The sequence below is a fragment of the Cryptotermes secundus genome, unplaced genomic scaffold (genome assembly GCF_002891405.2).
Source record: "Cryptotermes secundus unplaced genomic scaffold, Csec_1.0 scaffold929, whole genome shotgun sequence".
In the NCBI taxonomy this organism is placed as follows: Eukaryota; Metazoa; Arthropoda; class Insecta; order Blattodea; family Kalotermitidae; genus Cryptotermes; species Cryptotermes secundus.
This window is the reverse complement of record NW_019725015.1, coordinates 972,177-1,000,001: the sequence shown is the minus strand read 5'-3', so window position 1 is coordinate 1,000,001 and position 27,825 is coordinate 972,177. Positions and strand designations below refer to the sequence as shown.

At 44.2% G+C, this 27,825-nt stretch overlaps 1 protein-coding gene across 3 annotated transcripts in view; it reads left to right on the top strand.

Moving 5' to 3' along the window:
- LOC111863268 (hillarin) overlaps positions 1-27,825 on the top strand; it is an 86,006-nt gene that overhangs the window by 14,272 nt on the left and 43,909 nt on the right. The window contains exons 1-5 of one of the 3 annotated variants that reach the window (XM_023849431.2): positions 250-355; positions 5,882-6,039; positions 7,978-8,270; positions 10,288-10,345; positions 11,637-11,813. In XM_023849431.2, coding sequence (XP_023705199.1) covers positions 295-355; positions 5,882-6,039; positions 7,978-8,270; positions 10,288-10,345; positions 11,637-11,813 — 747 coding nt within the window. In that variant the 5' untranslated portion in view covers positions 250-294. Of the gene's footprint in view, positions 1-249; positions 356-5,881; positions 6,040-7,977; positions 8,271-10,287; positions 10,346-11,636; positions 11,814-27,058; positions 27,719-27,825 lie in introns of those variants that run through there. The other 2 variants (XM_033750984.1, XM_023849432.2) reach the window with 2 other exon arrangements.

Sequence of the window (27,825 nt, the reverse complement as noted above, 5' to 3'; positions counted from 1 at the left end):
TCTTACTATGAAGTTCGAGCCCCACTGTAGAGCACATTTAAAATTTTATGGAAAACTACTATCATACTCTAGCAAGCAGCAATCTGCGAACTTGCACCAGACTGCACGGCGTCACATCCCACATACCGCTGAGAGAACATCGAATCCAACATACACATACATCCTTGAATTTTATCGGGACTATCGGCAGTGAGGGGGGCCACATGACGCGGCAGTTCGGGCCTGATGGCGGTACCATGCTTGCAGGGCTCTGTCCTTCACTAGGTTCAGTAGCGCGGCTGGCAAGCGAGCGGAATGGCCACGCGCAGTCTGTCTTTCCGCACCGCTTTCACGGACATCGCCTGCATTCTGCTTCGTAAGTGTTGCTTCAGTAGAGTAGTCCCACACTGAACGAATTACATTTCATTCGGTATAGCGACTAGTCTACGGGCTGGACGACCGAGGAATCAGGGTTCGATTCCCGGTAGTGGCAAAATATTTTTCTCTTCATAACAGCCAGAGAAGCTGACCAGTCACCTCCATTTAGTGCCGAGGTCTGAATGGTGGAGCTGTACCTCCACTCCTTCATACGTTTTCGTGGAATGGTGCCTAATTATTTAGGTCCAGGAATAATTTTAAGTAGTAGTAGTAGTAGTAGTAGTAGTAGTAGTAGTAGTAGTAGTAGTAGTAGTAGTAGTAGTAGTAGTAGTAGTAGTAGTAGTAGTAGTAGTAGTACACGTCTTCATCTTGACATCAGTCGGTACATACAGTAATACACGTAAGTAAAAACGAGTGGGTTTAGCTGGTGTGTACAATGAGCAGGGACAGCTGTCTGTACAGCGACTGGGGCGGGGGAAGGAGGCCAAGCATTTGGGGGGGGGATTAAAATTAAAAAGGAAGAAAATATGTCAAATATTGGTACAAAAAATTAAAACTGTTTAAAGAAACGTATTTTCTCTGGTCACCCTAGATCGGCCAATGAAATTGTGTTAAACGGCTTGAACGTAACTTTGTAAACAAATTTTCTGGCTGCTTCCCCCCCCCCTTTCTCCTTTCCTGCTTGGGAACCTGATGATCCTCGCTCGGAGAACTGGCGTCACCCTTGACTGAATGGGACAAACTTCAGGGTATCTCGTTATTAATGGCACATCAGCCTCTAACAGAAATGAGTACCAGGAATCTTCATGGGGGTAAAGGGTGGCCGGAGCAAAAGGCTGACAACCTCGCCGCCATCTGTGAGCCGATTGTCTGGAGAAAATGTGGGAGCCTCGACGTCTAACAACCCTATGGGCCTCCACGGCCTGTTACAGGGATAGCTGTACCTTTACAGTTACCATTGCATTGCAGAGGGCCAAGATTGTGATATACGAGGAATGTGGTAATGTCGCCACATTCTGTTTTGCTGTGAGGATTGAATAGCGGATGAGGAGACAGCATTTGCGTGGGGAGATCGGAGGCCCCAGAGTTCAAAACAAGAACATTTGGCATTCGAGACAGTTCTTCCCATGCACTGATCGAGGAAGTTCACTGCTCGGTGTACTGAGCAATCGGCAGTACTTTCCCAGAAAACCGAAATCGCTGTCGCACATCTAGAAGCATCTGACTGCATCCATGAACTGACAGACGTTATCTCGAGGATAACTGGGCGATATCGGGCCCTATCTTACCGCGTTACGTAAATACTCTCTCAGAAAACCGCGAACCTGCGCAATCAATTCGACGGCGCATTTCGAAATAGCCCCGATACTGTGCGTCTTTTTCCAGGGGCAAATACGGTCGGAGGGCGAAACTGACCACTCACTTTACATCTCGCTCACGATGTATTTGGACCGGGTATAAACGTGAACGTGACACTGAACGCGCAGGTCGCAGTGAGCTGACGGTTGCGAAATTCAGAAATCACTTGTCGCTCTCCTACTGGTACTGAAATACTTTACTGTATCGCTGCACATGTCCCAGACGTCGGGGCTGAGTGGGTGGCACTCCTTTGTATTTCTGAGGTGCCGAGTTCAAATCAAGAGCGTTGACACCGGGCCAAGACGGTGGCAGACACGTTCACTATCAATGAAAGGTGGGGCAAAAGTAAAGACAAAGGCAAAAAGTTGTCCCTAAGTTTAATTAATTACGAGGCCATGAAAGCATGTGGAGGAGTGGAGGTATAGCTCCATGCATACTTAACCTCTGTACGTCCCGCCAGCTTTGTCCTCGATGAAAGAGCCCCCAGCACCCATTGGACAGAGACTGGGTGGGCGCCAGAGCCAGTTTGGATGCTGTTGCCCCAGCTCGGCGTCAGAACCCCGGAAACAGCCGGTGTGGCTCGTGCTGAGACTCAGCTGCACTTCAAACTAAGAGAGATGGCTGCAAATGGATATTAACCCAGTAGACTACTTGCAAGTTGTCGATAAGATGACTTGGCCAGTATTGTTATACCTCGCAGGTGACTGGGCTCCCTGTCTGCTCATAGCCCCCCGTGTGTTTCTCTGTGTGTCAGGTACTGATGTAAGAAACAGAGCGAGAGGTTCGGGATCTGCTTCACGCGGCCCACAGCAGGGCCCAGTGGTGGGTTCCTCAGGCTGTACAAAAGCAGGGAGTTTCATGACCAGCCGAGCAACCGCACCCTGGAGTAGGCTGTTCGGTTACACTACAAACGAAGGCTCTCTGTCGTCGTTTACGAGCTCGAGTGGCCATGAAATATTCGGTCAAAGTAAACAAATTTACTTGGACACGGAGCACAGCCGTCCCCACAGCGAGTGAGGGAACAACGAACTGTTCCGCTCCCATCGCGTGTCGTGTCACAAGCGCTACGTAATCACACTTAATGTACAATTGCCTAGGGCCATGACTCCGCAGGCAGCGAAGGTTGAAGTCATCATGCACTGTTTGATTTCGCCGAGAGAACCAAGTTTTGCACACGGAGCCGTGAGGGGCTGCTCGGAGTCCTGTTCCTTCCGAAACAGCGGCCATAACAACTAAAAGTGACCATTTCTAAGTAATGTTACCAACCCACCGCGAGCTAAGTTCTTCCTGAGAAGTCACTCAAGAAATTTCCAGAATTTTATAGCAGCCAAAGGTTGATTGCCGTGTTCAGAAAAGCCCGCCAGTGGTCCCTTTCCTGCGTCATATGAATCCAGTCCGCAAACCCACTGATATCTAGGTCTTCCTAGTGGTCTCCTACTTTCCGCCAAACCGTGTATTTATTCAGCTTCTCCCCCGTGCGTGCTACATACCAAGCGTATCTCGCCCTCGTTGGTCTGATCATTCTAATTATACTTGACGAGGAGTAAAAGTTATGAGGCTCCTCATTATGCGGCTTTCTCCAGCCTCCTATCATGCTATCCCTCTTGGATCAAGATATTCTGCACAGCACCCTGTACTCATCAGTCTGTGTTCTTCACTGATGTGAGAAACCAGGTTCCGCACTCACACAAACCTACAGGAAACAGTTCATGCTCGTGTATGTTAATGTCTGCGCCTGTAGATAGCAGATAGGAAGGGGGAAGATTGCCATAGTAACCAATGTAACAATAATATTGACTTCTCACCCTTAAGTGATATTTCTCTCTCTCCTTAAATTAAAAAAAAAAGTAAAAGTAAAGCTATCCCTGTCCCAGGCCGTGAAGGCCCATATGGTTGTGAGACGTTGAGGGTCCCACACTATCTAGACAATCGGTTCAAAGATGGCGGTAAGGTTGTCAGCCTTACGCGCTTTACTCCCCAGGAAAATTATCTAATTAATTCCTGGTACTAATTTTTGTTAGAGGCTGAGTAAACCCCAGGGCCTAGTGCGGCTGGAAGTTAGATTATATTTGGTTAAACTGAATATGAGCTCTTTGCTTGCTGGTCACATCTTCGAACCTGATGGAGGCAGCACGTTCCTCCGAAACGTCGGCGAACTTCTCCCGGGCTACACGCCGTCACATCTCAAAAGAGAGTTCTCTTCAGTAACATTTTGACTTGATTACGATTCGATCTTATGGCCATAAAGTAAGAGTTGTCCCTGTGCTTAATCAGTTAAGTACTATGTCATGAAGACGCATTTGGGAGTGGAGGTATAGATCCACCATTCTTGACCTTGGCACTAGATAGTGGTGAGTGGTCAGCTTCACGGTCTAGCCGCTTGACCCCAAGGTAAAGAGTCCCCGTTACCCATTGGCTTAGGGTACTGGGTGGGCCCCAGAGCCGGTCTGGACGCTGTGCACAAGCGAAACAGCTTGCCCCTGCCGGGAATCGAACCCCGGCCTTTCGCCATACACACCGAGCTATCCCGGCTCCTCATCTTATGACCATCTGTGCACTAATTCAGCACGCGAACCCACGGGTTAATTTGTTTTGCAGTCAGATTATACCTATAATTACGTCAGTCACAGTGGCCGCACGGCCTAAGGTATGGTCTTTGCCCGCCCGAACACTGGGGTTGTGGGTTCGAATCCCACTGGTGGCATGGAGTCTGTGTGCTCTTATTTTGTTTGTGCTGTCGTGTGTGTGAGTACAGGCCTTGCGACTGGCAGATCTCCCGTCCAAGGAGCCCTACCGACTGCGTATAGGATTACGGAACTGAAAAAAAGCGGCCAGGGCTCAACGAAGGGCTATAAATCCATTGATGAAAGACTGAATTGTATAATTAAACGGCACAAGATCCGCAGGACTGGAGTCTGCGCAATGGGGTAGCAAGTTTGCTGCGTGTATGTGTGGCCCCATATATTTACTGTGCGGAGCGTGCATGCAGACAGACTGCGCACCCTGCCCACATTCCTTACTCCGGCTATAAACTAAACTAACGATTAGGGACGCGCATATTTGCTTTGCCGCTCTAGCAGCTCTAGTCTCCTCATATTCGGGGGATGCTCGATTCGGATCTCATCCTGACTGACTTTGCCAGGGTTTTCCTCAGTTCTCCCCACCCAAATTCGGGGACAGTACCTTCATTAGGTCATGACCGGTTCTTTCAGAATCCTTTCCAATTCATCAATCAACCTGCCATTCTACGTGGTCAAACTGCAGCTCATGGCACAAACACGTCAGTTGATCCTCCTTTTCTTTAGGAAATGGATTAAATGTAAGAAAATTCGCTGTTTGGAATGTCCACATCCGAACACTTACGGCGTCCAATCCACGTCCGGTTGCGGTTCTCGAACTTACGAAAATTATCATATGAGGATCCGATGTTTACTGAGTTTGGCCACCCCTGCTATGTAGTCTCTCAGAGCGTAGTTAAGTGAAGCACTCACACTTGACGATCTTCCCTGCGTGGCCCCCTGACTAATGTTTCTTGATAAGGAACTGGTGTCTGTTTATTCTGCCTGTTACATCTGGACTGTCTTATCACAGGATTATTATACAGAGTACATATTAATAATTCAGGGCTACCAACAGTGCCTCTGAACTGACTGTCGCCAATCGGTCCCATCCAGTGTTACAGGGGCTCTATCCCTGGGAGTAAAGCGGCCGTGGCGTAGAGATCATCACTCATCTAAATTAAAAAAAAAAAAATGAAATTATCATCCCATGAAAACCTCAGTTCACACTATATTGACATTAATCTACAGAGACTGAGGAAAACTATGAGTAACCTCAATCAGTACAATACATGGTAGTTGTAGTTTTTTCTTTTTTTGTAGTTTCTTTGGGTGGGGTGAGACTGAGTCCACTTGTTACATCAGCCATTGTTTGGCCTATTGTACCAATCACAGATGACCTGCCCCAGTGCCACTTTCTCTACCAAAAATTCCACATGACATGGGATCGAACCCAGGCTGCCACAGTGAGAAGTCTGCAACTAACTGCCTGAACTATGGCACAGTCTCAATATAATACTCATCGTAACCAGTAGATATTAAAGCCAGGATCCTCTTGAATGCAGGGCAGAGTATTACCGTGGTAATTGTGACTCATTTGTTTCCAGTGAGCCTCGTCTTGCTGCTGCTGTTGTATGTATTTGACGAACCAGTCCACAGAGGCTTCTTCTGTGACGATGAGTCTATCCGCTACCCGGTGCCCAAGTACCAGACTGTCAGTGACGTCACCGTTGGTGTGGTGGCAGTGGGTGTGCCCATAATTGTGGTGAGAGTTATAAGCAGAGGTATCAGGATATGGCTGCTTTCCCTTTCAGTATCGACAGTAAACGGTACCTACAATTTTAAAGAAGGAGCAGCTCTCAAATTAATAAATTAAAATTTGCTCATGCAGTCAGAAAAAGAAAACTTGGCTGTGAGGATTTGAACTGCACCTGGGAACTCTACTGCAATACTTGCATGTCACTTTAAGAGCTGTGACTTCTGTACATAATGGGAAGACTGCAGAGTAAATCTGATAATGTTTTCTGGTGTTTTGTCTCAGGTCCATGGTAGGAAACAAGAAAGTTATGTTTCTCTAAATACCAAAGACAGCTGTAGTATCTTGCACATATGTCTGTTTGTTTATAGATGGAGCTGTTTGGAACCAGTGGACAGATTTTCGCGAAACTCGATCTGCCCTTCAATTTGTGTTATTTTGTAGCTGTTTATTTAACTCTACTGTCAGAACCTCAGATTTTTTAAAACTGAATAACAAAACAGGCTGTTTTAGTGCTAATATATTTGGGATATGCTTGTTTCAAATCTCAGCCAAGACACCAGCTATCCAGACTTATTTTTTTCATGGTTTCCCCTCAGTCCTTCCAGGTAACTGGCAGAATAGTATCTAAACTGGGACAGGACCACTTCCTTCTAGTTCATCTGTCCTGCCATGCTATACAGTGTCAATGCTGGCAGCATCGTTATTTAACTCAGAGTGCATGGAAATAAGAAGCAACAAATGATGAAATGACAAGTGAATAATGAATTTGATGGGATCTGCAACAAAGTGGCAATGTAGTATGTGGACATTTGTCTGAAGGAACTGACAAATACACATCAGTGAAGATTACCTGTCTACAGTTGAAGATTCAACCCCAGGATCTCCTGAACATGATGTTATACTAACTGCTCAACCAAATAAATAATATTTAAAACATTCAGTTCCTGTCTCAGAGTAATCATGTATTTACCATGATGTTATTGTTCATCTGGGCAGATGTTGGTTACATAACATTGAGCGTAGAACAGTAAAAAAGTAAAAAGTAAAGCTATCCCTGTAACAGGCCTTGAAGGCCCATAGGGTTGTCAGACGTCAAGGGTCCCACATTACCTTGTCAATCGGCTCAGAGATGGCAGTAAGGTTGTCGGCCTTACGCGCCGGCCGCACTTCACTCCCCAGGAAAATCATTTAATTACTTCCTGGTACTCATTTCTGTTAGAGGCTGAGTAAACCCCAGGGCCTAGTGTGGCTGGAATTGAAAAAAATCCAATCACCTCATCGGTACTTGAACCCGTGACCTTCCGGCTTGTAGCATAGTACCTTAACCACTACGCTACCACGTACCCCTAGTGTAGAACAGTTCAGGTGCAATATGAGTGTTCTGCACTCAGCATTCTGGATCCCAGATCTGCATGGGTGAACCACAACATCAAGTTTACATGTAAACTCTCCATATGCATCCATCCAAAATGCATGAAATCCTAATATCACTGCATTGTATGTATTTACAGACCCCAAAAACGAATGAGGCAAGCAGCCAACTGGCTCAGGGCATGGTACACAGCTGACTAATTCTGATTAATTATGACTTGGATTCTGCGCATATAATACTTTTATAAAGTTTTCTTGTAATTTCTGTAAAAAAGAAGTTGATAGTCTGATAAGGAATGGAACATGTCAGGGAATTAGAAGCACGTGACTGATGGAAATGCAGTAAAAGTTATATAATTTGATGGTATTCCTTGTTGATTTCAGACCATAAATAAATGTGAAAAAGAAGATCTCACTAGTTCCATGGAAATTACAGTTTCTTTGAAATTTCTTAGAAATGTCATGAGATGGTGAAAGAATTTATTTTCCCTTGTATTCATGTTGTCAAACGCTGTACATCTTCAGAAGCAGAATATGATCACAGGAAGGGTTAAATCATCATTATGTGTGCAGGTTGTGATAATGGAGATAGTGCAGTCAGGCTTCGTCCATCCAACCTCGTTGGTGCTGTTTGGCTGGACACCTCACCTCTGGATGGTGCAGTGCTATGCCCACATAGGGGTATTCCTGTTTGGTGGGGGCATGCAGCTTTTAACTGTCGAGGCAGCCAAACGTCTGGTGGGCAGACTGCGCCCCCACTTCCTGGCTGCTTGCCTGCCTGTGGCACTGGACTGCACTGCTGCAGGTCACAAGTACATCACAAGCTACACCTGCTCAGGCAACCCTGACCTCATCAAGGATGCCAGGTAACTGCTTGTCACATTCATTGTTCATCTTTGTTTGTTAGAAACACTAATAAACCTGTTTGTTACTTGACATTTTCATTGGAGTGAGAATTTACTAGTAAATGTTTTTTTTTTGTGGGTTATGACATCTCATAATCTGGATGATGAGTACCAACCTTTCAGAGGAACATACTGCCTTACTTCTGTACCTCTGAAAGGCTGGTACCCATTCATCAGAGACTACCTGGTATTATAAACCAGAAGACCATAGTATGAACCTTCACTGCCAAGAAAACCTCAGACCTCATCATTCAGCACACTTTTAATCAGCAGTCAATAATATTAATTACTTTTTCAAGATTGGAAGCTTTCTTGTTGAATGAATGCACTAAAATCTTCTTGAGCTACTCAGATGATGGATACAAAGAAAGTTTGCAAGGCATTGGTCTTTACATCAACACTGGCACTGGTGGATTTCCCAAGTGTACTTTCCTCATGCTTTCTCCTTCCTCTCTCAGTTGGCCCTCTTGCATCACCTCAGTTAGGAATGAAGAGACTTCTAACCCATTTAACCTGTAATGTACCTGTGGGAAGGATATGTCCCACACAAAGAACGTGTCTGCGTGGTTATGACAATACACACAAATGCAGATTCTAGTGTTTCAATGATGAAAGATTAAAGATTAAGCAGGATCACAATGTATAATTTATTTACTTGACAGTATTTAGTGTAGACTGTGCGAACTATCATAAACATTTAAAACAGTGAAATTCAGTGCACCTTGCCACATTTACATTAAAAACACTCCACATTCTGACCATGCTGTGCTTATGGACTCATGTTTTTATGGTTCTCACAACGAACAATGATTATTTCCCCAAACAGCATTAGATCATTGTTGGTCTTTGTAATGGATGCATAATGTTTTTGCTGTAAGGTAGGAACTGAACTTTCAAGTAAAATGTAGATTGGGCTTCAGGGTTGCTATGTGTCAAGGATACTACTCTGGTTGATGTTGTGCACAGAAACCACATTAAGCTACATAAACCCACAAGTGAGTTATGCTGTTGATGTTGAGCACTCAACATGAAAACTTTCTTTCCTATCTTCATTTCTGAAAATAAAACACCGATTTTCTTGTGATCCCACACATATCAAGTAGGTCTCAAACCACAGCCCCTCGAAATCTCGCACTACTTTGATTTCCCAGCACTGAACAGATTAATTTAATGGACATATATTTTTGAAGTCCAGCCTTAGCTTGGTTACTGGTGATCATAATTTTCATCATTGTCACCAGGTAAATTCTGGAATTGTGCGTTCAAACTCCCCTACCTACCCACTATTCATGATCTGATGTTGCATAACCTCTTTAGTTGAAACAGTGTAGTGAAATATGTTAGTGTTATGCTGGACATCGTCAGTTGTTTGGGGTGTATTTCATTTGCGTGATGTTTTGGGAGTAGTGCCAACTCTTGAAGCATTGCATATATTGACAGAATGACTGAATGATTGAATGTATACTTTATTAGGACTGTTGCAGTTTACACTTTGGGATGCCAGAGTTTGATTTCTTGGTTCTGTATCTGGCTTCACACTTAAATTATTATTCCTATAGTACAAAACTCAGCTATTGTACATTAACTTTTTAATCATAAATGTTCTCTTACTTCCCTTACTAATTGGTCATCTAAATTCATTTATGCCTCATTATCATGCTTTCTTACCATGTTCTACCCATTTACCTTTGTATTTAGTCATGCATATTATTATTGCTCTTTACTCTTGCATCCAACTCTCCCCCTATTACCAATTTCTGCATCAGTATTCTTAATTCTGTAGTCCATAACTTCATCCCTCCAGATCTTTGTTCCTTCACACCTCAGCATGTTGTTTTGGTCTTCCTCTTCATAATATATTGGACATGCATATGTCAGATGTACTTCAGACAGTGTGCAATTGACAACACAGCATTCATATATTGAATTAATAAAAATCAATCAGCCATTGACCCCCTTTGCATTCGTTTCTATGCAGGTTATCATTTCCGTCAGGTCACTCATCACTGTCTTTCTATGCAGCCACATTCATAATAGTGAGTACACATTTCTCCTGCATTCTAACTTATAAACACTGAAGGCTCTTCTGTTATTAAGAATGTTAGAAAGTAGTTATGAACAGAATAAGAAAATAAGAGCAGTGGAAGGTATGCTTTANCGCCGTGAAAGCCTCAAATCTTACATGCTTTAGTCATGTTCACCTTCACCACAAGTTTTCCTCTAGATAACAGCACCTCCACTAGCGCATGCTCTTTTCCTGTCAAGTTTGGTGTTGTAGTGTAAATGTAGCTCTCTATTCAGAACTTTTTAGATGTACTGAAATTATCTATGTTTTACAAAGTTTGGCTTCAACAATTTCCTACTGAATCTCCAATGGTCTTCATGCCATTCCAGAATAACTTGGGCACAGTGGTACAGTCGCTCAAGGGTCCAGGCTCAATGCAACTACTTTAAGAGTTGTCGTAGTAGATTACCCATTCATATAGTAACAATCAGAACAAGGCCTCTGAAAGTGTATCTGTCAGGGCCACAAGTTACCAGAATCTGGCACTGAAACTTGTGTTAAATTCTGTAAAAGAAAAGTTTATCTTTTGAGGCAGCCAGTCTGTTACTGAACCAGACACTGATCTAGTCTAACAGCTAACTACTTTATGCAATATCTACACTAAGAAATATGCAGTAATTTAATAATCTATTTAGCTATGTTGATATGGAACCCAGAGTTTCAAAACCATATCCAAAGACTTTGCCACTGGATCATGTTCTGAGTAAAATCTATAGGTTCAAATGGTGAGAACCTGTTTTCTTATACATCATAAAGTACAGTGGTAACTATAACCAAGACCTGTTCTAACATTTAGCGACTCTGAATTTTTCCAATGTGGTATACACCAATTTATGTGTTTATTATAAGTTTTAGAACAGACAGTGATTATTTCCCTAAATAGCATTAACTAGTTGGTCTTTAGAATGAAGACACAGTTTAGGGTACTGTCTTCCAGAATGTGATGTTGTGTGGTCCAGCAGGACTACACCAGCATTTTGGAGGAACACCTTCCTTCTGTCCTCAGGGTGAAAGTATAAGCTAAGCAAGCAGCCACTAGAGTGACAGAAGCTAAGGTGGAGCTGTAGCCTCATTCCTGTCATTCATTTAACTACCAAGCCCATGCAGCATGATGCTGCACTATCCTACAAGTTGATGGGTGGCCCATTTCAGTGCTGTGTTTTAATTTGCTGTGAATGCTTAAAAGCTCATATGAAGGTCACTGTTATGTAATTTTCCCCATTCTCTACTATATCGTATTTCTTCCTGGTCTGTTGCTGCAGATGTACCTGCAGATCCGCATGACATGGGAAGGCTCCAAGCTGCTGAAACACCTCCTGCAGTTTCTGGCTGTGATGGCTGCGTGGGCCACGGCTCTCAGCAGAGTGTCAGACTACATGCATCACTGGAGTGATGTTTTGTCTGGCATCGTCATTGGAACCCTCTTTGGGATCCTCACAGTAAGTCCTAGTGCCACAGCACAACTTGAATCTTGATCTCTGCTTTGGATCACATGACTCACAGTGTACTCCACTGATTCTGAACCCCTGGCATGCCACAGTGAAGACAAAATTATATCTTCGAAAGAAATGACATTTTACAATCAGGTAAATGTTAGTGGTATATTAACCTTTCAGAGCCCAGTGGTCATTATATGTACCACCTGATTTAACATGCTGAAACTCTACATTTTGCCCACAAAATGTATTTGTGTATTCCGCATAGTTCTCACAATAAACAGTGATTATTTCCTTAAACAGCATTAACCGGTTCGGCTTAGTGCTGGAGATATAATATGTTTACCGTGGGGGCAAACTGAATTTTTATGTGTTATTTAGAAGAAATTCAGTTTTTAAAGGATATTTTTACTTTTGAGGTCATATGTCCTACCCAGCCACTTGTCAAGTCCCACCAGTCGAGAAACACTGCCCAGCACCATCTAAGTACCATATCCAGTGCAATACTTTATACACTGTGCAAGCCCATCCATCAGACAGCATCCCCCAGTTTCGTCTGTGCAGAGGAACACAGGTTGAGTTGTTTGGGAGCAGAGTGCTGGAAAGCATGTTTGAATCTAGGAGAGATGAAATAGCAGGAGACTGGAGAAAATTGCATAATGAGGAGCTTCATAATGTGTACTCTTCACTAAATATTATGAAAATGACCAACTTAAGACTGGGAGGTAGGTGGGGAATGTAGGATGCATGGGATAGATGAGAAATGCATACAAAATTAAGGTTAGAAAACGTGGAGAGACGAGACCACTTGGAAGAACAATGCATATGTGAGAGGATAGTATTCGACTGGTTCTGAAAGGAATAAGGAAGGAGAGTAGGGACTGGATCTTTGGCTCCTAATTAGGACCAATTGTCAGGTCTTATGAGCGTGATATGAAAATTCAAGTTCCTTAAGTTGCGGGAATTCTTGAGAGGGTGAATTATTTGCTTGTCAAAGAGAACGCTGCTCCAGGAAGTTAGTTAGCTATTTAGGCACTTCTGTTACAGTTATCCCATGTGTAACTTTAAATTTACATTAATTCATTTTAAGACTATCACTGTTTAATGGCCTAAAACGTTTTGAGGAAAATTTAACTAAGTATCACCTGAAAAAAAAATGACTAGGTTAAAACTAAGATGTATGTATAACATACACACATTACATCATAAACAGGCAGAAGTTCCTCTCCTTTGTCCAGGATATGGCTGCCCTCTTTGTCAGTGGCACAGTAAACTGTGGCTAAAACTGTCAGTAAGAAATAACACTCAAATTAAGGAATTAAATCTTCCTCTTGCAATTTAAAAAAAGAATAATTGTGCATGAGGATTTTAATCACATCCAGAAACTGTACTGCTTTACTTGCGCACTGATTTAATAGCTGTGGCTACTGTACACAATGACAAGAGCATGGAGTAATTTTGTTAATATCTTTCAGTGTTCCCTATTAGAAGCATAATGGGACACAGGATAGGTTATGTTCTTATGCACCTTTGATAATGTTTCTTTCATGCCTACTATGAGAAATTCAATAGTGTGAAAACAAAAACTGTCAAGATTTCAACATTCAGAAGCACTGTCTAAGCACCTGTGGTCACCCTGCCATCTACCTTCTGCCTCCTCAATTTATGATCATACTCATGGTGATGAAAGACACCCTGCATAGCATGAGAGTAAAACCAGTATTTTGGCACCATCAGCTGTTTGGTCTTTCACTGAGTCTGTCATAATCAGACAGAACCAGCTGTTGCAATGTCAGATTTGTTGTTGGTGCAGATTGGAACTGAACTTCTTTGGGACAGGGAGAGAGGGAGCGAGAGATTGATGGAATGGTCACTAGAAGAATACAAAATAGCTCTACTTACTTACTCACTCATGGAGCTGAGCCCTTCTGGAGGAGCTGCCAATTATGCAGCTACTCATGAATTTCCCAGCATTTTAAGGAACCTGAAGGTTCATTACCATGTTCACAAGAGCCCTCCACTGGTCCCTATCCTGAGCCAGATCAATCCAATACATACCATCCCATTCTATTTCTCAAAGATCCATTTTAATATCGTCCACCCACATATGCCTTGGTCTTCCCTGTGGTCTCTTTCCTTCTGGCTTTCCCACCAACATCTTATACGCATTCCTCATTTCCTCTATTCGTGCTACATGACCTGCAAACCTCATCCAATAGCTCTAGGTTGTATAAAATTATGAATCGTTGTGATTCATATGTGATTGTGATATTATGGATGATAGAAATCCCAAAACAACGTAAGAAGATCTGTAAAATATATTTTAAACTGATTCCAACATTCATATCTGAAAGATGGGCCCTTACAGAGAGGAAGTGCAGCAAAATCCAAGTAATTAATATGAACTTTCAGAGACGTGTTGACAGAAAAGCAAGAAGGGACAGAATTATAAATTGTTTTTTTAGAGGAGTTTTGATTTAAAATTTGCTAATAGAATTAGAGGCAGCACTGTTAAATTGTCTGACAATTAAAGAAATTGACAGAATAAAGATGCAAGGAAGGGTGGTTGAATTCAAATTTAAAGGAAGGAGACCTGTTGGAATGATCAAGATTAAGATGGTTCAGCCACGTAGTGGAAGTTATCAAAAGGAGAGGAGAGAGCTAGCAAGAATTTGAAAAGTAGGAATTATAGGAAGAGTAAAAGATTGGAGGCTTTTCGTCTGTCTCATCTGTTGAACCATAAATATTGGAGCTGATGCTGGAAGAAGGAGAGAAGATAATTTATTAGCCTGTATTTGTTATTCTGGAAAAGAATATGGACGAGTATTGTCTCCTGAGAAGCGATGAACATGAAGTCCTGTAGAACCTATCTACATGGCATTGCATTCTGTAGGATTTGTGGTGCCACAATATTTGTATGTTTCTGTATTTCCAACCTCTAATAACTCTTTAACCAACTGTCTGATTTTCACAGAATTCAATACAAATGCCACACCATTGACTGTGACATTACCATTAGCCCAGGTAGCTGCTATTTTGGAAGCATAACAAGCACCAATTTTGTACTGTACATTGGTAGGCTGTAAAATAACATGTGACTGCGGGAAACTTATATTTTGTTTTGTTTTGCAAGAGAGCCCTTGGCCCTCCAGTGACTGAGCTGTAGTGAAGTCTGGCCTCACCTTGTTTTCTTCAGCTTTCCATTGGTTAACACCATGCTCCACAATCATATTCTCACTTCTAATGCAACACATAATATACATCAGACCTAGGTGAATGTCCCTCAATTTTAAGGTTTTTCCTGTTCAGTTTATTTGATCCAAAATCAACAATTCAGTTGTATATTTCTCACATTTAAAATTTTCCTCAGTTTAGTGTTCAAATTCAGTGGTCCCCAAAGAAATTTTAAATGGGAGATTCACTGTATTGGTCCACGTTTTCCTACTGACTCGTATATCTTGATGACTGTATATGCTGAAACACCGGTAAAGCTTCAGAATAAAATGAGACTAAACCCCAAAAATCAAAGTTACACATTGGATACAAGGCCATGGAAACCTAAAGTGAAGAATGTTTGATGTTCAGGTTTACCTAGAGATTTGTTCAAATTATTATTCTGTATGTTGGAAATTACAGGATAGGATGGTATGGATTGGATAGATCTGGCTCAGGATAGGGACCAGTGGAGGGCTCTTGTGAACACGGTGATGAACCTTCGGGTTCCATAAAATGCTGGGAAATTCTTGAGTAGCTGCAGAATTGGCAGCTCCTCCAGAAGGGCTCAGCTCCATGAGTAAGTATGTAAGCATGTCGGAAACTACAGACATGCTTCTGACTGACTTAGGCAGTAGAAACACGTGTATTAGGTGTTTTTGACTTGTAGACATTATTGACTGGTAGAATTAATCATTTATAAGTACATCTATCATCTTTTGAGACGGAAGTAGTTAAAGGGAAGTCAGGATCAATATTCTTCCCAGTCTTGTTTCATTTTTTTCCAACTCCTGAGTGTTTGTGACAGAACTTTCACTTTGTAGTGGAATCAACATCGCATGAGAGTGGGGTGAGTTGTTTTGCCCAGTGATGTAGTTCCTGTGGCTCGCCTTTCCTTGTGTCTGTATGCAACAGTCACCAGCAGTCATTGCATATCCTTCTCTTGGTTCCTGTGGCTCACCTTTCCTTGTGTCTGTATGCAGCAGTCACCAGCAGTCATTGCATATCCTGCTCTTGGTTCCTGTGGCTCACCTTTTCTTGTTTCTGTATGCAACAGTCACCAGCAGTCATTGCATATCCTTCTCTTGGTTTCTGTGGCTAGCCTTTCCTTGTGTCTGTATGCAGCATTGCATATCCTGCTCTTGGTTCCTGTGGCTCGCATTTCCTTTTGTCTATATGCAACAGTCACCAGCAGTCATTGCATATACTTCTCCTGGTTCCTGTGGCTCACCTTTCCCTGTGTCTGTATGCAGCAGTCACCAGCAGTCATTGCATATCCTGCTCTTGGTTCCTGTGGCTCACCTTTTTCTTGTTTCTGTGTGCAACAGTCACCAGCAGTCATTGCATATCCTGCTCTTGGTTCCTGTGGCTCGCCTTTCCTTTTGTCTGTATGCAGCAGTCACCAGCAGTCATTGCATATCCTGCTCTTGGTTCCTGTGGCTCGCTTTCCGCGTGTCTGTATGCAGCTGTCACCAGCAGTCATTGCATATCCTGCTCTTGGTTCCTGTGGCTCACTTTTTTCTTGTTTCTGTGTGCAACAGTCACCAGCAGTCATCACATATCCTGCTCGTGGTTCCTGTGGCTCGCCTTTCCTTGTGTCTGTATGCAGCAGTCACCAGCAGTCATTGCATATCCTGCTCTTGGTTCCTGTGGCTCGCCTTTCCTTGTGTCTGTATGCAGCAGTCACCAGCAGTCATTGCATATTCTGCTCTTGGTTCCTCTGGCTTGCCTTTCCTTGTGTCTGTTGTACAACAGTCACCAGCAGTCATTGCATATCCTGCTCTTGGTTTTGCAGCTCACCTTTCCTTGTATATTTATGTGATGATCAACAGCAGTCATTACAGTGCTTGCTTGCAGATTCTGTTTATGTCCAACCTGCACTGGAAAAAGGAGCTGAGTGATGACCATATGGAACTGATATCTCTTCTGCAAAGGACCAACTTTCCATACAGCACCACAGAGAGCAGCTCAAGGGTGCTCAGTGCCCCATGCTAGATGATTCTGTTGAGACAGCTCATTGAAATAACCCTGAAGTTGCTTTAGATACCACCAGAGATGGTGGCATTACCCTAGACACAAGATTGTGTTGCCTAACACTGCATATGTATATTGTGACCTGTGTTTAGGAACACTGCACATGTGACTGTGCGGCGCGTAGCAACAGAGGTGCAACAGGATTGTGACATTGTGAATACAGCATAAAATTAGTGATGTTGAAATTTCTGTCTCGCTGGTGAAATGGCACAAATGGTTTTCCGTGTGTCTTCTTCTTGTTATCTTCTGATGCTGACTGTGTAATATTAAGTGGTGGGATAAATGTTGAATTGGAAAGGATCTGGAAGGAAGCGATCATCTCCAGTTTTAGGTACTATCCCAGCATTTTCCTGGAGGGCCTGATGGAAACCAGGGAAAACCTCAGTCCTGTGTCCTGGCTGAGATTTGGACCAAGCACCCCACCCGGTACCACATGTTGTCATCTGTTGATCTGAAAGTAAATGTTCAAAGTTGAAGTGTGTGGAAAATAGCTCAGCCACATCAGTGTCATTTACTAGGTTATCAGAGAAAGGAATCTTCAGAGTTGTGAGTCTGCAACATTCTGTTGCTGAAGTCTGTAGTGATTGCCTTGATATTTGAAGTATTGATTGTATTGAAATGGGACTTGGAACAAAATAAACTTCTCACTTTTGGCATATGTCACTCAGTATATCACAAAGGTTAATGGAGGATCAAACACTAAATAGTTACCAATTATCAATAGAACCTCCGTCGAGTGTAACAATATATATTCTTGTCACCATTTTCTCACATTTGCCTTACATGTTTCGGCTCACAAAGAGCCATCATCAGAGGCACCCACAACAAAAACATGGAAACACTTGCACTGCTCAACAATCACAATATACAGTTTTGTGGAAGATGTTACACGTATCGGAGCGTAAAACACAACAACATCCAGTATCCCGAGTGCGGGTATCCCACTTGCATTTAAAAAATCACCCACAAGGCGAGTCGTTAATGTTAAAATTAAAGTTAAAACCGTCCAAGTAAGTGTTTCCATGTTTTTGTTGTGGGTGCCTCTGATGATGGCTCTTTGTGAGCCGAAACATGTAAGGCAAATGTGAGAAAATGGTGACAAGAATATATATATTGTTACACTCGACGGAGGTTCTATTGATAATTGGTGATTGATAGTGTAACGGACCAAAATGAAACAATTCAAAATACTAAATAGTTAGTTGTAGGAGTGTAGTGAGACTGAATTCCTTGGTATTGCAGTCTCAAATAAGCCTATTTTATCATCTTCTGTTAATAGATAAACATGGAGTATTTGTTGTATGATAGTTTTCAGGAAAAGTATGAAGTACTCAGAGAAATCTCAGTTCTAGTACTCAGTTGTACTTGTCCACCATAAATTGCAAATGGGCTAACCTGTAATTGAACCCAGGCCTCCACAGGGAGATGCCAGTGACTAATTGCCTGAGATATGGCATGGGCTTCCAAAAATATTGGGGCAACACTTGCCTGCGAGCTACAGAGTGGACGAATCTCACATAAGACAATAAACTACTCCAGCTGCAGGTGTCCTGTTGTAAGCTTTTGCGCTCAGCAGAGTTGTCCTGGGTGGGAAGTGAAAGTTAAATGTAAAGTTATCTCTGTGTTTAATTAACCTCGGCGTCATGGGGACATATGTGGGAGTGGAGGTATACCTCCACGCATTCTTACCCTCTGCCCTAGATGGAATTGAATGGTCAGTTTCATACACCAGTCACATTATCCCGTGCTAACAAGCCCGCTGAATCAATTGGATAGGAGGTCAGCCTAGACCAGATTTGAATGCTATTGAGAAGAGAAGATCTCTGCTCTTTTTGGGAATCAAACCTCAGTTTCTCAATAGTGCACCCCACACTCGATCCCAGCAGAGTAAGTACTGAGTGGATCCAACATGTAGCCATGTCTGTAGGTTTGTATGTTATGGTGTGTCTGAATACCTGAAGGGAAGAGAGATCACATTTATGGGAGGATAATATTGAAATGGATCTTGAGTACATTAGTTTTGTCATTAAACGGAAATAAATATGATGTTATGGTCCGGGTGGCGATTAGGGAACATACAAACACTAAATACGGAAAGCAGACTAGGAGTGGGCGGTGGGACAACTGGGTTACGGCACCCTCATACAGGTCGTCATGCTGCCCATTTTCGTGTACATTTTCCCCGATCACAGTCTGTACGTTACATCATTTCCATGAAGTCCGCTCACAGGAATTGTGATTGTTGTGACAATGCTGATGCTTGCAATTCCGGTCTTTGAAAGAATAACGTAACAACAACGCGTCCGAGTTTTCGCATACGGCAGCGATGTTCGTCACAATGCATTTTGACCTTACATAGAAAGCTATTTGTGACGTGACGCTGCGTCTGCAAGTTTATGAATGAATTCAGCATTTGACGCAACAGTGCTTATCTTGACGTTTGCACAATAGTTTGCGCATGCGTACGCAGCAGTGCCGTCAGATCCTGTAATCTAACGTTACGGCAGTAGTACGGTAACACCCCAATAACTATTTATGATGTCGCCAGCACACCGGGAGGAGAACTGACGCATCCACGGGTTCAGTGCCCGAGTCCAGTTCTACTTGTGTCGTTTGAGGCAGTGTTTACTTTTGGTACAGTTTAGTAATAGACTAAATTACGTATATACTTCACGAGGAGGGATTTCATGATTTACACCCTTCCCCAAATATCATTAAGATCATCAAATCAAGGAGTATGAAATGGGCTGCGCGTGTAGCGCGCATGGGAACGCACGCATAATACTGGCGGAAAAAGATAACGGGAAGAGGCCACTTGGAACAGCTGACCGTAATATGGAAGGGTAACATTAAAGAAATAGTATGCCGGTGTATGAACTGGTTTCAGATACCTTGGGGTGGGTTCCACGGACGGGTTCTTGCTGAAACTGTCATGCAAGACTGGCAGCTCCTGAGGGTATGAGCTACCATCAGCCAGACTGGCTAGGCTACAGGCTGCCTGTACAAGCTTTAAGGTTTCTGTCCTGGCGAAGATTCATACTGTGTTTTTGTTGATAGTGACACCGTATAGTCTGGTAGGCAGGTGCCAGAGTTTCGGAGGAACATTATTATTATTATTATTATTATTATTATTATTATTATTATTACTTGGTGGGGTGGGACTAAGTCCTTTGTACTGCTGGCACTTCTGGCCTATTGTACCAGCCCCAGATGATAGGTGAGGGTGATTGTGGAGCAATTGGTGCAATGAAGGTTGGCAGGGGAAACCGAAGTACTCGGAGAAAACCTGCCCCAGTGCCACTTTGTCCACCACGAATCCCACTTGACCATACCCGGGATCGAACCCCGGCCGCCGCGGTGGGAAGCCACCGGCTAACCGCTTGAGCTATGGCACGGTTCGGAGGGACATTCTGCCTTTGTCAAACTTTGAAGAAGGAATCAATATGGAGGCCCCGAACGCTGGTAGAGGCGTCAGGCAACCACACTAACCCTGTCACAACCGTGAAGACCACAAAACAGGATTTTATTTGTTCGTACAAACGATACATTGCAGATTACATAGAATCCTAGACTGTAGTTTAAACCCCACTCCTGATGCGCTGTCCCACACAATTCGCCTCTGCCCAGAGTCGTGATCCCCGGCTCAAGAACCTTGGGCACAAGGCGTGGGCAAAAAGACACACCCTGGAAGCCTTGACGGGAGCCCACAGCCCAAATTTTTTTAAAAATCATCAGCATTAGGGCATTAGCATTTACATTCCTCTTGAACCAGTGCCATAATCTGCGCAGGAATAGCGACAAATTCCAATTCGTGTCTCGGCTAAGAGGTTAAGAAATTTCGCAAACCGTATTATTGCATATGAAAAACAAGTCTGTAGGAATGTAAAGAGGTAAAGGTAAAACTATCCCTATAACGAGCTGTAGAGGCCCATGGGGGTTTTGAGACGTCGAGGCTCCCACATTTTCTGGACAATCGTCTCACAAATGGCGGTGAGTTTGTCAGCCTTATGCGCTGACCTCCCTTTACCCCCGGAAGATTCCAGATTTATTTCTGTTAGCGGCTGAGTCCACCCCAGTGCCACAGTGCGACTGGAAGGATTAGGCCAATTGAAAAATCCAGTGACCGTATCGGGAATCGAACCCGCGACCTTGTGGCTTGTAACATAGTGCCCAAACCAACTACGCTACCGCGTACCCCTATGTAGAAGTGTGCAGGATTACAATTAACGCACATAAGCTCCCCAGCCACTGGACAAAAGCTTTTTCCATCCCTTGAAATGTTATTGGAATGAGGCTCTGGACAGTTACAAGGGGAGGAGGGGGGGGGGAGAACCCTGGAAGATGAATTGCCGAACTTCAGTTTTAAAACCTATAAGCCGAGGCTCGGATGAAAACTGCCATCTCAAGATCTGCAGTAGCTGGATCCAGATTACGGGGATTTACGCATTTAATCCGGAAGTTCTACCATAAATGACCTTCGCTCCTAGCTCTCGCTCTCTCAGAAAGTCCGTTACACTGAAACATCAATCGGTGTCAAGAAACCCCATCAGGAAGCAAAAATTAGGAATGGTCTGCTCGTTCGACGTCAGTAGATCGTTCCATCCGGGAGACAACGCCTTCACCAAACACCGGTCGAAAGCTATCGCTCCTCGGGGCGTTTTCTCATTATGAAGTGGACTTTGGTGGCTGGAGACCTTTCGGAATTAGTCAGGGACCGGAACAAATCTAGGCACTGGGAAAAGAGCAGGAAAAGGAGAATAAGACTGACCTACTTTGTGGGGACTCTGGTGGTTACTGTTCCGGCTGTCATGCAAATGACGATTGGCTTCGGTGCATAGAGTGAAAAGCATGTTTCCATGAAAGATGTGGCAATGAGAGGGCTGCGTTCTTTATGTGATGAAGGGTGTGCTCTTTTAACTAGCGACTCTGATTAAGTTGGGAAAATTTTTATTTTTTAATTTGTTCCTTTCTAAACATTTTCTGATAAATGACTCTTTCTAATTATTCATTGAAATTTGCGAAGTGAGGACTTTGAGTTTAAATAATTATGTTACTGTCTCGCCGTACTGCGTTCCTGGTACTCAAATTTTATTTCTCTAAGTTTTATTTGAGTAGAACAACTTTAGACGTGACTAACGTTAATATCCTCCCTGTGTGGCTATAATGCAGTTCCCCCTTTCCTCAAAATCACGTTCCCTTCGCGAATAAGAGTAAAGATTTCAGAAACCACTGTACGTCTCTTTAATTGCGAAGGTTTTAGCTTCGTAAGAAATTAAAAGCTATCCCTATAACAGGCCATGGAGGCCCATAGGGTTGTGAGACCTTGAGGGCCCCACATTATCTAGACAGTCGGCTCACAGATGGCCGGCCGCCCTTTACCCCCAGGAAGACTCCTGGTACTCATTCTGTTAGAGGCTGAATCGACCCCAGGGCTGTAATGCGGCTGGAAGTGTTAGGTAAATTGAGAAAAATCCACCAAATCGGGCCTCGAACGCGCGACCTTCCGGCTTGTGCCTCAACCAACTACGCTACCGCGTGCCCCTCATAAGAAATTAAGATTTCGATATTTCTGACATATACGAGTACTTGGAAAGCTGTCACTGATTAATTTAATTGGTGGTGTTATTTGCCCCCTTTACACCATAAGAATTAGATTGTGACTCGAGACTCTGTACAGATGTGTGATTATATGAAATTTATTATGCAAGTGAAACAGCAACAATTGTTAATTGTTACACAAAGGTAAGAAGGGGCAGCACAATGAACTCTTTGCTAATTGATGTACTGAAACCACTGCATTTGCATAAACTTCTTAAATTCGTATTTGTAAGAGTCGAATATCCTTTGATACGATACGGACCGCGTGGAAGACGACATGTCCAACGAATATTATATTGTTGCTCGTGTGTTGGTTGCTGCGGTAACGTTTTTAACGAGCCGTTGCCTAGGAATGATACTGGGATACACATATAGACACACAATGTGATGGGTAGGATTTATGAAATATGCTGTTGAGATGAGCTCTGGTGCCATGGCATACATACCAAGTTTTGTAAGGATTGGAATTCAAAGGAAGATTGGGGGGGGGGGGCATAAGCCTACTTTCTTTTTCAAAATAAGGGCAGTAGGCTAGAAACAGCTTCAATTTCATTGTCAAATGCTAGTACTCTATTCTAAACCAAGCATGACACGCCCGTACCAGGAGGCTGAGAACCACTGCTATAGGGCGATCAGTAGGAATAGCCTTATACTGCTTAAATGTAAGCTTACAAGCAAATATATAGGCCGCCTCCCCCTTAGGAAAGTTGCTTCTCTCGTTGCGCCCCCACGCTCATACCCACATATTTGAGCAGCAGCTGAGGGCAAATCACCCGTCTGAGCAATGCCTTGTTCCTTGCTTTGATAAGACAGTATCATCCTTCCTTGCTCAGTTAGTGCTGTGTGGTGTATTCAAGGTCGCTAAATGCCTATCCAGTTTCGTTAAACATGGAGAGACAACAACAATGATGAAGCAGTCCTGCCCACCAGAGCGAAGCCATAACAATGGCCGTGCATACATGGAGGGCTAATTGGGGCATCTTGATTCCACCGGAAATTCATCTGCACGTTGGAGAGCGTGAGGCTTAATGTCAGATAGAGGACGCGATTTAGCACGTTGCCATTGCAGGGATATACAAGTTCCGCATTTAAATGCCGCATCATTTTCAAATGCCATAGCCGGAATTTTCAATATCATTTCCATTTACAGCTCATCCATACCCAGACGACAATCAGTTCTTCCCCCGTTGATGTTCAGCCGGAAGCAAACTGAATTTAGCTAGCGGATAATGTAAGTAAAGTAAAGCTATCCCTGTAACAGGCCATGAAGGCCCATAGGCTTGTGAGACGTTGAGGGTCCCACACTATCTAGACAATCGGCTCAAAGATGGCGGTAAGGTTGTCAGCCCTACGCGCCGGCCGCGCTTTACTCCCCAGGAAAATTATTTATTTAATACCTGGTACTCACACCAGGGCCATATTGCGCCCGGAAGGATTAGGTCAATTGAAAAAAATCCAATGACCTCATCGGTACTTGAACCCGCGACCTTCCGACTTGTAGCATAGTGCCTAATTTATCTAATGGCGCTTTCAGTAGCTCACATTACAGGACGCTGCCGTCTGGAGAACGCGGCAGCGTGGTTGGTTGAGGCACTATACTACGAGCCGGGAAGTCGCGGGTTCCATTCCCGCTGAGATCATTAGATCCTTCAATTGACCTAATCATTTCAGCCTCACTATAATCCTGGTGGTCGACTAGATATGTAACACAGATGAATAACAGGAATCTTCCGGGGGGTGGGGGTGGTAAAGGGCGGCCGGCGCATGAGGCTGACAACCTTACCGTCATTCGTGAGCCGACTGTCTAGAAAATGTGGGAACCTCGACGTCTCACAGCCCTATGGGCCTCCACGGCTTGTTACAGGGATAGCTTTGCCTTTTTACCCGAGTGCGAAAGGGACGTGTTCTTTAAAATGTGTCCGCATCGTGGAATTCCGTAGCACGAACCCTATTTTTTCCATTGACTTCCATGTTATAAGTGGAGATGCCTTGCTGCAGAAATCCCATCCTTCCAGATTTGCAATAAAAGCACACTTTGCTGTCCGTCAGGAATAACGGCAAGCAACCTAAACCAGCCGCGGCCTTTCATGTGCAATATTTGTAAGGGCCCCCATACACACAGTTTGGCCTCCAGTTCGGCCTGCACAGTTGAAGACTGAAAGACAAAACTGACGTGTGTGGTGCGGCCGGCCAATCGTTTGGACTGTTGGCCTGTGGGAAACCCGTCAGTCCGTCAGTTCTGCCTGCAGGACCGTAGCACGTGACGTGTGTGACTCAACATTATAGGCTGGAAGACCGTGATTGTTTCATGAAGCCTGCCGCTTTATCTGCGCGTGTATGGGGAGGAAATGGAGGGGGTAAACTGTCACAGTTTTGCCTGTAAGGTCGATCGGAAGGCCAAACTGTGTGTGTATGGGGGGCCTAAAACGACCACAGCACTAAGACTGGAGTAGCAAGCACAATACCAGCCACACTCTTACCTCACTGACGCATCCGCAATTCTAACCAATGGCCAGCTACATATTCTGTTACGTCACCGACACATGCGCGTTTGCGATTTAAACTTCTTAACAAATAATCATGATAAAATGGTTTTACCTGAATTTGTTTTCAATTTTGTCTTAAATATAAATGTTTTGTGTAAACAGTGCAATGAAATTGAACCCGATTCGCACTCCATAGACCAGTCCAGGTTTCAGATTCCACGCAACATGTGGGCCGCGAGTCCTACGTCATCGCCGTGGGTGTAGCCGCAGTGCGCCATGCCCATACTGGGACAGGCTGGCCCGTATTACGTCACAACGCCTTTCCTCAGTTCCTCCAGAAGGAGAAGCTACGTAATGCACCGGTCGTCTGCGGAATGAGCCGTTGACTTCTTAGAAACACTGCGAACTTGAGTTTATTTGTGGCTTGATTAACGACGCCGTCAGTATGTCGGACTGTATCGCATCGAATGACAGGATGTTCTAACGAATAATGAGTTGGAGAGGATACGGAAGGAGGCAGGGATTGTCTAATTTTAGGCACTATGTAAAACCACGAGAAACATAAATCAGACTATCTGGTGTCCTGCCGAAGTTCGAATTCAGAGTCTTTAATACTTAAAGTCATCCTTCTCGGCGATTTTGGCGTCGATATACACAGAATAAATTATGTACCCACTAAAAAAGGTTTATTTGGGCCCTCCTCAAAATTCGTTTCATCGTTTCGGTGATGAATCATGTAAGCGGATATAGACACGCATCCATAAACAGGAAGGTGGGTGTGAGACCTGAGGTTCTCGCGATGGTGGTTACGGACATGACACCGTGCAGTCTGACAGATAAGTTCCAACCTTTTGGAGACATATGTTGCCTCCATCTTGAGGGTAGAAATGTTTTCTACCCTGGAGATGGAAGCATCAAGTTCTTCTGAAATGTTGATGGCTATCTGCCAAACTCCACGACCTCGCGTCCCGTAAGATCCTAGTGTCAATTTGTTTTAAACCCTTGCACTGATATTCTGTTCCCCGAAATTCCACGCTCATCTGTCATAACATTTTCCCTTCAATGAGAAGCACGCCTGATGCAGTGAGTCGATTTCCTTAGGAATGTGAAGACGTAATCGCTCCGTTTTGTTGCTAGAAACATTGGTCACTTTACCGACTCAGCTGCCTGCAAGCCGGTTGTCACAGTGGTATCGTATTACACTCCCCAGTACAGATCGATTATGAAACGCGCTAAGTAATCTGAAGGCGGACTCGCTCTTTGCCGCTCCCTCTGCTCGTAACAAGATGTAGCGGCGTCGTGAAGTGGAACCACGAGCTTCCGGTTTCCTTCAGATGTCTTGCGCACAAAAAGAACTGAATTGTGTTCTGACTTTCGTAACTCATTGCGTCACATTTTGCCCAATGAGGACACACTCTGTCAACAGAACCCGAAGTTTCGACACAACTAATACCGAAGCCCGCCACTAAACACGATCCTGAGCCAGTTCCATCCACTTCCCATTCTCACAGCCTGTTCCGTAGATTCTATGGGGAATAGAAGAAATTCCATGGCCACTCATGCCATTATATCTTAATACTCTAACAAATGATGCGGTCTCTTCTCCCTAAATGAAATCTCACGTGGATTAAGCGATCGTTTTTCTCTGAACACCCAGGTTAGTGAGCACTGCTGAGGTCCTGGATAATATCCACGCTCGAAACTGACGTACCAAGACGCTCTGCCATAGTCACTATACCGGTTGAGCTAACCCAGCGGTGAATAAGTAGTGAATCAGTTGACCGGCCGGCCGGCCGGCCACTCCAGCTGATAACCCGTCGGGGGTCTCTCGCAGGTTGCTGCCTACATTCCCTTTTCCACATGGTTGAATGTCGCGGTGCTTTCCATCGCTGTTGCAGGTGGTAGGGGAACCTGCTGCCATGCCTGCCGTGGTTGGCTGGTCGCGCCAGTACTGAGGAAGAAGCAGTGCGGGAATATGGCTGCCGCTGTGTGCTCAGAGCTCTGTAAATACAACTGGTGACGTGGCTGGGCGCGATGTATCGCATGAATTTCTATGAGAGCACCTGTTTCAGGTGCAGTCAGACGGTGTATCAGGTAGACAGGGTCGGGCCCCTGAAGGACTTTACTTTCTTCCACAGCGGTTGTTTCAAATGCGCCGTGTGTGGTACCAAACTGACGCTCAAGACGTACTACAACAACCAGCATCGTCAGGAGGATAAGGAGGTGTACTGCTGTTCTCATGTGCCTAAGATCGGCCCCGGCCACCTGGATGGTTCGGCCGTGGGCATCAGATCGGCCCTCAATGTCCCGCGCTCCGCCAACTTCGTGAACGAGCAGATTCGGGGCAGTGGGAAAGGAACGTTCGACGCAGAGGCGCTCAACATCCGCCCTCATCTCAATGGACACCACAACAGCAGCAACAGCAACAATGGTACCCAGCAGGCGCACCCATACCAGCACCACTACCAGTATGGGCGCTTCGACGCCAGCGCCCTGCACATCGCGCACGCGCTCAGGGCCACCGAGTTGCAGAAGGCGTACAACAAGGCACGCGAGAAACCCATCGACTACTACCTGGTAAGCATATTGTCGATAAATAGAAATGTCACACGACCCTGCCTCTGTCAGGCCTTCACAGCGGTGTGATTACTATATAAAGAACTCGCTCCAATATTAACGATGCC